The 12796-nt window shown below is 42.1% G+C and overlaps 2 protein-coding genes and 1 non-coding gene across 3 annotated transcripts in view; 2 read left to right on the plus strand and 1 right to left on the minus strand.

Moving 5' to 3' along the window:
• The window catches only part of CTPS2 (CTP synthase 2), a 104530-nt gene that overhangs the window by 44611 nt on the left and 47123 nt on the right, over positions 1-12796 (plus strand). The window lies entirely within an intron of this gene.
• S100G (S100 calcium binding protein G) lies at positions 6701-11038 on the minus strand. The gene is made up of 3 exons (XM_040266560.1): positions 10933-11038; positions 10300-10443; positions 6701-6962 (listed from the first exon to the last, which is right to left on the minus strand). Exons 2-3 carry the CDS (start codon positions 10432-10434, stop codon positions 6858-6860), a joined length of 240 nt encoding a protein of 79 aa, XP_040122494.1. The 5' UTR covers positions 10435-10443; positions 10933-11038; the 3' UTR covers positions 6701-6857.
• Positions 7274-7345, plus strand: TRNAS-GGA. The gene has a single exon. It is a non-coding gene; the product is annotated as a tRNA-Ser (tRNA).

Consider the following 12796-nt stretch of genomic DNA (forward strand, 5'->3'; position numbering starts at 1 on the left):
TAAAGTGTTGAAAATCTCATTAAATTGTTACTGAACCAAACTTGGATCCACCTGCCTGATGCACAGCACAGCCAGTCTACTGACGCCAGGTTGTGGTGAAGGATGGGATAGCATTTATTTGCAGGCCCCCAAGCAAGGAGAACGGGCAGCTTGTGCTCAAAAGACCCAAACTCCTTGGTGACTTTTAGGCAAGGGTTTTTAAAGCCAATATTATGGGTGAGGGTCGTAGGGTGCCTGATCAGCTCATGGACATTCTTCTGATTGGTTGGTGGTAAAGTAACAGGATGGTGTTTCGGGAATCTCAGTCATCAGTCTTCTGGTTCCAACCAGTCTGAGGTCTATGTGCTTTTGTGGTCAGCATGTACTCAACATCATCAACTTAGTTTCTGCAGAACAGCTCAAAGATATGGATCAGATTGTTATCTGTACCCTTCAGGGGGAACTAGGAGTCCTGTGACTATTGTTTAAGCTATTATTACTTTCCTTGCTTGACTGCTTTCTCTTTCTGCATTTTCCACCTCTTTAATCATTAACTGGATCTTCTCTTTGAAATCTGAGGAAGGCCTAGGAGATGAAAGCTTTTTATACAAACAAACAGGGGACACAGAGGGGCTTGTACCCAGGAGGCCCTTTCAGAGTCCTGCTTGGTTTCACAATGTATTTAATACTGTACTGAAAGTGAAAAACAATGGTTGTCTGGTTGCAGAATGGTTGTCAGTGTGTCAATTGTTTCCCCTCTTGATGGTGTGGCTGACTGGAAGCTGTGACTGCTGCCACCCAGCATCACGAGAGGATCATACTACATATTGTAAGCCCAGGAAAAGATCAAAATTCAGAAATTGAAGTACAGTTTCTACTGAATGTACATTGCTTTTGTGCCATTTTAGGGTTGAAAAATGGAAAGCTGAACCATGGTAATTTGGGTACCATCTGTAGTTGGGAGATTCCTATAAAAACCATAGATGAATAAAAGATGTACACTGTTGCAACTAATGAAGTAGGTAAAATGAAGCTGATGAATGCTGTCTGAGGAGTGAAGCTGGCACTCTTCTACCTGTTTGTGGAAATATGAATCAATACAACTTTTTGGGAATTAACTAGTGAAAGTGAAAGTGAAGTCGCTCAGTCGTGTCCGACTCTTTGCGGCCCTGTGGACTATAGCCCACCAGGCTCCTCAGTCCATGGGATTCTCCAGGCAAGAATACTGGAGTGGGTTGCCATTTCCTTCTCCAGGGGATCTTCCCAACCCAGGGATCGAACCCATGTCTCCCGCATTGCAGGCAGACACTTTAACCTCTGAGCCACTAGATGGTCTCACAAACCATAAAAATATTCATTCCGTCTGGTCAGACATTTACTTCTCATAAATTCTCCTAAGAAAACCTGATATATTAACAAAGAAGTGAACAGGTATTCACTATAACATTAGTTAGAAGAATCAAAAATGACAGTAATCCTAATGCCCCACAGTGGGGAAATAGTTGAGACCATTAAGGGGTATCCCTACAGTGGAGTATAATTAGTCATTAGAACTGTTTAAGGCTTTTGATGCTATGAGAATGCTCTTGTGTTGGATTAGAATGATACAAATTGTGTTTAAACATTCCCTCATGGTGTATAAAAATCTTTGTTTCTTGGTGGAAGGGTTATAACTTGTTTTTCTTTTGCTCTGGTTAAATTTCTGAGTTTTGAAATAGCTTCTGATGCATTTCCCAGAATTTAGATAGTTGTATGTTCTGACTATTCCAAATAAAAAGGAGGATGCAAAGAAGTTCGTTATGAAAAGCAGCAATATGGTATTTTACAAAAGTTGTCTTTTTATTAAAAATTTTCTTTAATTCTTTTTGATGGGCTTCCCAGGTGGCGCTAGTGGTAAAGAACACCCCTGCCAATGCAGGAGACGTAAGAGACATGGGTTTGATTCCTGGGTCAGAAAGATCCCCTGGAAAAGGAAATGGCACCCCACTCTTGTATTCTTGCCTGGAGAATCCCATGGACAGAGGAGCCTGGCAGGCTATATCCGTGGGGTCACAAAAAGTCACATGTGGGTTTGATCCCTGAGTCGGACACACATCCACAGGGTTGAAAAATCAAAAATGTATAATAAAATATGAAATCAGAAGTGGTTCTCACACCTCTGTCCCTCATCTGCCCAGTCCTTTCCTTCAAACCAAGCAAGGGCTTGTGTGCTCTCTGCACAGAAAGCCGAACTCTGACAGTAAGTATTTGCTGTGAGTTCAGTTCAGTCGCTCAGTTGTATCTGACTCTGCAACCCCATGAACCACAGGCCTCCCTGTCCATCACCAACTCCCGGAGTCCACCCAAACCCATGTTGGTGATGCCCTCCAACCATCTCATCTTCTGTTGTCCCCTTCTCCTTCTGCCCTTAATCTTTCTTAGCATCAGGGTCTTTTCAAATGAGTCAGCTCTTCGCATCAGGTGGCCAACGTATTGGAGTTTTAGCTTCAATATCAGTCCTTCCAATGAACACCCAGGACTGATCTCCTTTAGGATGGACTGGTTGGATCTCCTTGCAGTCCAAGGGACTCTCAAGAGTCTTCTCCAACACCACAGTTCAAAAGCATCAATTCTTCGGTGCTCAGCTTTCTTTATAGTCCAACTCTCACATCCATACAGGACCACAGGAAAAACCATACCCTTGACTAGACGAACCTTTGTTGACAAAGTAATGTCTCTACTTTTTAATATGCTGTCTAGGTTGGTCACAACTTCCCTTCCAAGGAGTAAGTGTCTTTTAATTTCATGGCTGCACTCACCATCTGCAGTGATTTTGGAGCCCCCCAAAATAAAATCAGCCACTGTTTCCACTGTTTCCCCATCTATTTGGCATGAAGTGATGGGACCAGATGCCATGATCTTAGTTTTCTGAATGTTGAGCTTTAAGCCAACTTTTTCACTATCCTCTTTCACTTTCATCAAGAGGCTCTTTAGTTCTTCTTCACTTTCTGCCATAAGAGTGGTGTCATCTGCATATCTGAGGTTATTGATATTTCTCCCAGCAATCTTGATTCCAGCTTGTGCTTCCTCCAGCCCAGCGTTTCTCATGATGTACTCTGCATAGAAATTAAATAAGCAGGCTGACAATATACAGCCTTGACGTACTCCTTTTCCTACTTGGAACCAGTCTGTTGTTCCATGTCCAGTTCTAACTGTTGCTTCCTGACCTGCATACAGGTTTCTCAAGAGCAAGGGTTTATTCCAGGTGCCAGGAAAGGGAGTGGGAGACAAACTTCAGATCCTCTCCAACTTGGTCTTCTTTTTAAAAGGCAAGAACAAAGAGGCTGGGGTTAGGGCCTTCCCTAGTGCTCCAGTGCTTAGGACTCTGTGCTTTCACTACACGGGGTTGGGGTTCAATCCTTGTTTGAGAATTAAGATCCCACATGCCATTTGGTGTGGCCAAAAAATAAATACTGGAGTTAATCATTGTCTTGTGACATTTGTTAATCACAGTTTCAGAAGTCAAGATGTCTAAGGTTTCTGAGTCTTTGGCCAGCTGATCCTGGGGAGGGGATGATCTGTTAGCTCATCTTGCCCTGGAGAAACAACCTGAGTGCTTTAAGGATGCTATCCACAGGAGCACTTGCAGTCCTCTGACTCTGGTTGATTAGTGTTCAGATAGCACAGGATTGAGCTCAGAAGGGATGAGAAAGGGAAAAAAGATTTTTTTTTAATGTTCTACCACTGTTAAGATTTATTTCTGCTTTATCTTTACTTATTTATTTTAAATTTTTTGGCCACACTGCTCAGCATGTGGGATCTTAGTTCCTCAACCAGGGATTGAACCTTCACCCTGTGCAGTGGAAGTGCAAAGTGTTAAACCACTCAACTGCCAGGGAATCCCTGGGAAAAAAGAGATTTTAATAGGTTAGTCATAAACTCAGCAGGAGAATTCAGTTTTAGGGGGAATAAACATGTAAACCATGACCCGCCTGTCTGGGTTGCCCCGCCGGCATGGCTTAGTTTCATTGAGTTAGACAAGGCTGTGGTCCTAGTGTGATTAGATTGACTAGATTTCTGTGAGTATGGTTTCAGTCTGTCTGCCCTCTGATGCCCTCTTGCAACACCTACCATTTTACTTGGGTTTCTCTTACCTTGGGCGTGGGGTATCTCTTCACGGCTGATCCAGCAAAGCACAGCTGCTGCTCCTTACCTTGGATGAGGGGTATCTCCTCCCGCCACCCTTCTGACCTTCAGCGTGGGATGGCTCCTCTAGGCCCTCCTGCGCCCAGGCAGCCACCACTCCTTGGACGTGGGGTTGCTCCTTACTCCTTGGAAGAAAAGTTATGACCAACCTAGATAGCATATTCAAAAGCAGAGACATTACTTTGCCGACTAAGGTCCGTCTAGTCAAGGCTATGGTTTTTCCAGTAGTCATGTATGGATGTGAGAGTTGGACTGTGAAGAAGGCTGAGCGCCAAAGAATTGATGCTTTTGAACTGTGGTGTTGGAGAAGACTCTTGAGAGTCCCTTGGACTGCAAGGAGATCCAACCAGTCCATTCTAAAGGAGATCAGTCCTGTGTGTTCTTTGGAAGGACTGATGCTAACGGTGAAACTCCAGTACTTTGGCCACCTCATGCAAAGAGTTGACTCATTGGAAAAGACTCTGATGCTGGGAGGGATTGGGGGCAGGAGGAGAAGGGGACGACCGAGGATGAGATGGCTGGATGTTATCACTGACTCGATGGACGTGAGTCTGAGTGAACTCCAGGAGTTGGTGATGGACAGGGAGGCCTGGCGTGCTGCGATTCATGGGGTCACAAAGAGTCGGACACGACTGAGCGACTGAACTGAACTGAACTGAAACATGTTAACACTAACTAACATGTAAACAGTGATACTCGTTTTTGTGTGTATGTGTCCTTTCAGAGAATTTTTTTTAGCTCATGTTCGTTGGAAGGGTGATTGGGGAAAAAAAGTTTAATGAGGCTCATTAGGAGGGTGATAATGAACAGAAAGGTCAAGATGCTGATCAAAGAGAATGTGTGCAGCACTGATGATTTGCTGGTGTTTCTGAGGAGAGGAGAGTGGTCAGGATAAAAACCTGGCTTCCATGGCACCACTGTCGTGGGCTATCATGGCGAGCTTATACTCATATGGCTTTGTCATTTTAACTGTCAGGTGGAGGGCAGAAGAAAGTTAGTCTCCTCCCACCTTCCCCACTCTCTCCCTCCCTCCCCTGAACTAGACTCAGCTTGTGGAACTGAGAGGGTAACAGGCAGAAAGGCCAGGGGTCTCCAAACGGAGAAAATAGCCTGCAAGTGTCAGACATTTTTATCTCTCTTAAGCGGCAGGAGGAAACAAACTAGAGATATTTTTTCCTTCTCTATACAAATTTAAAAGGAGGTTTCTCTTATACTGTGTTGCCATAATGACACCTGGTTTCACCTGAAGTTAACTATTCTCAAACCTAGAGATAACCAATGCCTTTTTCTTATGGAAATGTTTATCTTAAGCTATGCTAATGTACCATGCATTTACCCCAAACTCTGTCTTCAAGTTGGTTCCGCCTTTTGGCTCAGAACCTACTTGACAAACCAGTATGTTATACTTTGATATTGTCCCTCTAATCTATGTAAATGAAACTATTTGTATGGTGATCTGCCCTTCTTCAAGATTCAAGTTAATCATTTTATGGCCCAGGATGAACCATTTGGTGCCAAGATTATCCCAAAATGCATCTTATGGGTGAGGGGCCTGGTGCCATTCTGAGTTTTAAGACATTCCTTTCTTTCATTAACAGACTGCTAGTGACTATATTCCTGGGTCAGGAAGTTCCCTGGAGAAGGAAACGGCAACCCACTCCAGTACTCTTGCCTAGAAAATCCCATGGACGGAGGAGCCTGGTGTCCATGGGGTCGCAAACAGTTGGACACGACTGAGCGACTTCACTAGTGACTATATAACATCCAGCTGAAGACTAGCAGGCGGGTACTCTTTCTGCCCCCTTCTGATGCCTATGTCAGAAGCTTTCTCTATCTCCTTTTTACTGTAATAAAACTTTATTACACAAAAGCTCTGAGCGACCAAGCCTCGTCTCTGGCCCCGGATTAAATTCTTCTCCTTCGGGGCTGAGAATCCCGGCGTCGTGATTCAACAACAACCTTTCAGAACTTGAGGGCTAGCTGCTTCTCAGATACCCAGAATCCCAGCAGCACAGGATGCCAGATCTGGAGGGCCCTGCTTTCCTGTCCTTTTTATTTTTCACATCACATACCAGAACCAAGGCCACCTGTTCGGTCATGGAGTAAAGCTGACTCTCTGGACCTATGTTCCTTCTGCTCCCCCAGAGGATCAGTGATTGAAAAGGCACAGCTGGTGCTAGAAGATGACTTTAAAGACAAGTGTCTGTTCTGTGAAGTCTGTTTCTTACTAGCCATTGACTAGAGTGAAATGTGAGTTGATGTTGGGAATGATGTGATCCCCTGCATGGCTGCAGAGGGAGAGCAGAGAGAGGGTTATTCTGGTGGACAAGTGGAGGAAGGGAGTTGGCTTGACTCATCAGAATTCTTTCCAAGTCTCTGCCACCATTTTTGTGGTTTTGTGCAAGATCATGGAACTATTCTGGGCCCTCCCTTTTTTTTTTTACTTTATAAATCTGTAAATTAGATAAAGGTTACATCAAATTAAGGTTACTTTCAAATCTAGTAAGCTCCAGGAGTCAGTACTTGACAAGGTGAGACATGATTAAGGATTTTTTAATTCAGTAATTAGACCTCAGTGTTGGATCATTACAATTGTAAAGAATTAAGTGGTGACATTGATGGTTTTGTACAGAGTAGGACCACATCCCAGGCACTCTTCTTCCAGTACTGAGAATGATATTTTATTCTTTCCTTCACTGGGAGATCTTTTTCACCAACACCTGGAATTCTTCGAAACTAACTTCTCCATCTCCATTCTTGTCTAGTTCTTCAAAAAGCTCATCGAGGGTGCTTGGACCCTAGTTTTAGACAAAAAGGAGGGAATAGAAAATGGGGAGAAACAAGTCAGTTACTGCTGCACATTAAATTAGAGACACCACGTCTATGTTCCAAGAAGGCAACTGAGTTTTTAGTCACGTTACTGACAGTGAGAGATGGAAAAAAAAAACCTTAGTTGTAGCATTGCTTCATGTCACAGAGCTGGCTACCCCCCCATTAAATAAACAACAACAACTATATCACATTTATTATTTGGAAATTAATAATGTATATTTTAAAACATTTGGTTTCCTTTGTAATCTAAATCATTCTTTTGAGAAGTCCTGGGGCTTCCCTGGTGGCTCAGAGGTTAAAGCGTCTGCCTGGAATGCGGGAGACCCGGGTTCGATCCCTGGGTGGGGAAGATCCCCTGGAGAAGGAAATGGCAACCCACTCCAGTACTCTTTCCTGGAGAATCCCATGGACGGAGGAGCCTGGTGGACTACAGTCCATGGGGTCGCAAAGAGTCGGGCACGACTGAGTGACTTCACCATCACCAGGGCTTCACTTGGCTGCCGAGGGGCCCTGCTCTAAGGTTTCCCTGGGAGCTAGTTCAGCATCCAGCTCCAGGGCTGAGCCAGCATATGACCAGGGGCTTGCTGTGGGCCAGCTCTGTGACAAAGCTTTTCCTTGGCCTGTGTAATTCTCCCAGCTGCCTTGTGGGGGAGATCCACATTACAGATGAGGAAACAGGCTTTGAGACGACTTGCCCAGGGCTCCCAGCTGGTAAGAAGGGGATTGGGGTTCAAACATTGACTCTAGAGCTCAACCCCTTGATTAGCAACCATCCCATTTTTTCCCCCAAATCATGTGTTGCAGCCCACTTCTATGCAAGGTGACTTTGGCTCAGTGATTCTTACACCAGGTAGGTAGGCTTGCTGACCTTAGTAAACCCAAGGTGATTGGTGGTTTTACTCCCAGAGCTTCCAGTTCACTAGGCTTGGAGTCAGATCTGAGAATCTATATTTCCAACAAGTTCCTGGGCAGTGCTGATTCTGAGAACCAACCACTCAGAGAACCACTGCTTGTTATCAAAACATCAGATCATGTTCAGCCCGACTCCCTTTTGACTAATGGTATTGCTGTAGTGACTTAAGCAGACTTAATTTTGTCTGTGCTGTAGGGATGGAAAAATTTCCCTCCTTCCCTTCTGGGTTCTTTGGCTGGTCTATTAATTAAATCAACACAGACCGATTAACAGGAGAAAAACAAGTTTAATTACATATGTATGGGGTACCCCATAAAAATTTGAGACCCAAAGGGCAACCAGGTAACTGAGGCTTATGTAACATCCTGAGCTAAGGATACAAAGGGAAGGAAGGCCATCCATAGGAAGGCAGAGATGTTTGGAAAACAAAAGTTTAGCCTGTTATACAAATACATTTCTAAGGAAAAAAGGAATCTAAAGCAAGAGCTCTCTTCCTGGGACAGCCTCCCCTTTCAAATGTAATTTAGGCAGTTGAGTGGGAGGTAAAGAGCTTTCCCTGAATCTTCTGGGTTTTGATTTCTTTTAGTTCAAAATAATCTCCATGCTTAAGTGGCATATTTCGGGGAGACTTGTTCTGAGCCCCTTCACTACCATAAAACTCTAATTGTAAAGCCATTACAACTCTGAATTTAAGGTAAGGAGTCTCTCTGGCAAAATGGTATCCAGGAAACCTATTGGAATAGCAGTTTAGTTTGTAAGTCAGCTTCAAAAAACTTATTTGAATTCTGGTAGAAAACACATAAGATAACATTCCCCATCTTAACTATTTTTAAGTATACAGTTCAGTAACGTTAAGTATGTTCACACTGTTGTGCAGCAGATCTCTACATCAAGGTATGTTTTAACCCCTAAGATTCCTACAAAGACATTTGACATTTAGCTACACTCGTAAGACCGCACTGTAAGTTAGCTATTCAACATCTGTTTTACAAAAAGTCTGTATGAAAATATAATCGGTACATGACTTCATATGTAGATTTTTCACAACTTACCACTAGTCATTCTACCTTTATCCAAATTAGAAAAGTCATATGTGCTTTTTATAGGAAATACATAAAATATAGAAAAATACAGAAAAATTCACCAATCTTACCTTTAAAAACAACTTGACTAGATTGCCTAGGCTTTCCTGTCAGATTATTATTTTTCTTCTTTTTCTTATTTTTTTTATTATTCCTATTATTATTTTTCTTCCTTTTGGAAAAATTTAAGAGTTTTTTGAAAAGTTAAATCTTTCTTAGAAATGTTGGTTTTTAATTAGAAAATCTCTTTTTCTGCTAGTGCCTTTAAGTTTTTAAAAGTTGTTTCACATTTTAACAGTGAGAAAATTGATTATAAGGTCATCAAATTCAGCTACTTCGCTTTTTAGTACTAGAAACAGAAACCTCAACAACTGAAACTAGAAAGCTCATATGTCATATTGGCAAAAGGGACATTTCTGGTTAAAATACGAGAACCAGATTCTGAAGTAAGAGCTAAATAGGGACCAAATCAAATGTAACAGTTAGTTGCACAGTTGCTTCCATTTTGAAGGTGATTTTTAGTTCCAAGGGAAAGAAAGGGTATAGGAGCAAAGAGAATCAGTTTTTCCCTGTTTCTTATTGCCTCTAGATGCGTTTTGATTTTGACAACTCTGGGATGATTTTGATGAGAAACTTTATGGCTCGGGAAATGTAATCCTTTCCTGAAAGTTGTTTAGAAATGTATTGTTGCTCATTAACACAAACTTAGGTGCTTAACACAAATTAACACAAATGTAAATGCTTTTGAAATAGAAATAGGTGTCGCAGGAGGGCAATTTATCAGCATGAAGCTGGTTTCCTTAACAGATTGCCAAGTAAGTGTTGGTCTAGTTGAGAGATCCTACCTATAACAGAGAAGCACATCCAAGTCCAACTTCTATAATTGTACAGGTCTTTTTGTTTTCCTAAAGCCTGACACAGAGGTGCTGAACCCAGACTGAAGGACTTAGTATGTTTGCTTGGCGACCCAGGGGTCTTCCAAACCTATCTTGGTAAAAGTACAATCGTGGCTTCTGTTTACTACGACTGGGCACCTCGGAAACTGTGTCAAGGCTGGGGGCGATAAACGGCAAAGCCCGTTCTTTCTAGGAGCTTGCCATCTGAAATGTAGCCTGCCCCAGAGGAGGAAGGCATGCATTCAAGTGTCCTCTGTCAGGTGATGCCCACACCTTGGCTGCTGGGTGCTCTGCTCCAAATGGAGCTCTAATCAGTGTCATTGAGGACCTTAGCCTCTCCCTGAGTCCTCCCTTCTCCCTGTCCTTCCCACCATCCCTGCCCTGTCAGTGGACTCTGCGGTGGTGCACTCACCTTCAGCAAACTGGGGAATTCCGTCTGAAGCAATAGCTTCAGCTCCTCCTTGGACAGTTGGTTTGGATCACCTTCTTTGGCTGCATATTTTTCGAAAATGCCCTTCAGTTCTTCCGGAGACTTTTTGGCACTCATTTTGGTGTCCTGTAAATTGGGAAAAGAATGAACTTAACAGAAAGCCAGAGTATTTTATACTGATGATAGCCAGCAGGAGTTGAGTGCTTTTGGGCAAGGTGAGAGAGAACAAAAGGGGAGGGGAGGAGATAAAAAGGAGGAGGAGGAGGAGGAGAGAGGAGGGTAGGAAATGGCAATGTACCAGTGATTGCTAATGAATGTGTTTTTAAAATAATCATCTTAGATAGTATGTGAAATGTCTGTTCTTAGAGTACATCTGTTAGAAGATAGGCTTTGAAGTCAAATACTTTCACTAGTAATTATGACATTCTTCAGTTGTACCTGATCTGCACACTGTAGGCTGTGATCTTGAAGAAACCTGACCATAGCTTCTAGCCTCTTAAGTTACTGGTAGTATCTTTAGATGGCACAAATCCACTTTTTCTCTAGACCACGATCTTTCACACCATTCTGAAAGGAAGCAGAAGGAGCTACTAAAAGTACTAAAAGCACACTTACCTGGCCGTTCAGCAGTGAGGCAGCTAGAAGAACCAAACAGGAGTGTGAGGAGCTGAGCCGGATCCTGTGACTTTTATAGTCTTAACAGACACACCACCCTGATTGTGAAATTTTCCTTTTGTTTGCCATTTAAGGGTAATTATTAATGGTTTTTGAAACCCAATCTTAAGACTGCATGAACTTCATAATTAAGGGCAAGATCCAATAAAGGGCCACCTTGATGGTTACTTAATGGTTCAGAGTCCCAAGGGTACGCTTGGATTCTTTACTCCTTAGATTATATTTTCTCTCCAAAGTGGAATTAGGATGTTTTCTCACTGTTCATATTTCAGAAAGCTCAAATATGAAGGGTTGGGTTTTTTAAAATTCAGTTTCCTATTTAGTTTTGAAAAAAATAATTTTGTGCACATCAAGAAAAAAATGCTGAAATAAAAGATCAAATACTAAATAGTTTGAAAAAATTATGTATAGCCTTTAAAGTCCCTTTGTGCATATTAGGTGCTTAAATTATTTATTATTTATTTTTTTTACAAAGTTTATTCTTTTTTTATTTATTTTTTTACAAAGTTTATTCTTAAATGTTTCCAAGACAGCACTTCATTCTAGCTATAGATGGCAACAGATGTTATGGCAAGGAATCCACATGTTTATACAGAAATGGAACTAAGGGTCATCATTGCCTCAGACGCAAGGGATAGCTTACTTTTTTCCAGATTTCTTAATTCTACTTGTGACCAGGGAGCCTTTCCCCGAGGCCTTAGCTTTTAGCTCTTATTTTTAGTTTCTTCTACTCCACCTTCTGTTTCTGTTTGAATGCCTTATCTCGTCCATCTCCTTGTCTTGCTTCTTGGGCTGCTTCAGGGGCTTCTTGCCTCCTTTGGGGCCCCGACATGGCACCTGCCGCCTCTTCCCCAGACCCTGCCACCCGAAGCGGCTTAAATTTTTGAATAATAATGAGTAAAGTATCATCAAGAAGCAGGTTTAAGAAGTAGGGTAGGGGGGAGATACACAATAATTTGTGATTTCATTTGGCAAAGCGATATTGCCGAGTAGCATGGTCTTTTTTTCAACTTTTTCATTATTTGTTGTTCCCATATGTGCTTTTTATTTCTTCATTGTTTTTCCTTGCCAAATCTATTTTGTTAATCATTCTAAAAACTTGTGAAAACAGTTGACTTACTTTTATTCAATTGGAATTACTTAAAACTTTTGGAACTGCCAGGATTTAAAATTGGAGACTAATTTTATTTCTCTTGGAAAGAGTTTCATGAAAGAGTTAGGACATTTCCCGGGAGCATTATTCCAATACTGATTGTAACTCATAAGAAGGGGTTCCAGATCAACTTTAAAAGCACTTACAAGCATTTAAATACTTGTATACATCCATACTTTTATGGACCTTTTCTATTTTTTATTTATTTTTCTCTGACCCTTTGTTATATTATGTACAGATTCAGGATTGAAATATTGCACTATATTTTTCTCTATGCTTTTCAGTTCTAAAATTCTAAGGCCTTATTTACCTTGAAGAACAAATGTGAAATCTTATGTATAGAATTTCTTGAAAGCTCCCACCAATCCTGAGCCTTGATCATTCCATGCATTTTAGCTGTCTTGTGCATGTTATTCTAGCCTTTATTACAGATTATTTGACTATGGTATGCGTCAGTGGGGTCCCCTGTGGCTCAGATGGTAAAGCATCTGCCTGCAATGCAGGAGACGTGGGTTCGATGCCTGGATTGGGAGGATCCCCTGGAGAAAGGCATGGCAACCCACTCCAGGAGATCCAGGAGAATTCCATGGACAAGAGAGCCTGGCAGACTACAAACATGGGGTTGCAGAGTTGGACAGGACTGAGTGACTG

Source organism: Oryx dammah, unplaced genomic scaffold (assembly GCF_014754425.2).
Source record: "Oryx dammah isolate SB20612 unplaced genomic scaffold, SCBI_Odam_1.1 HiC_scaffold_23, whole genome shotgun sequence".
Taxonomy (NCBI): Eukaryota; Metazoa; Chordata; class Mammalia; order Artiodactyla; family Bovidae; genus Oryx; species Oryx dammah.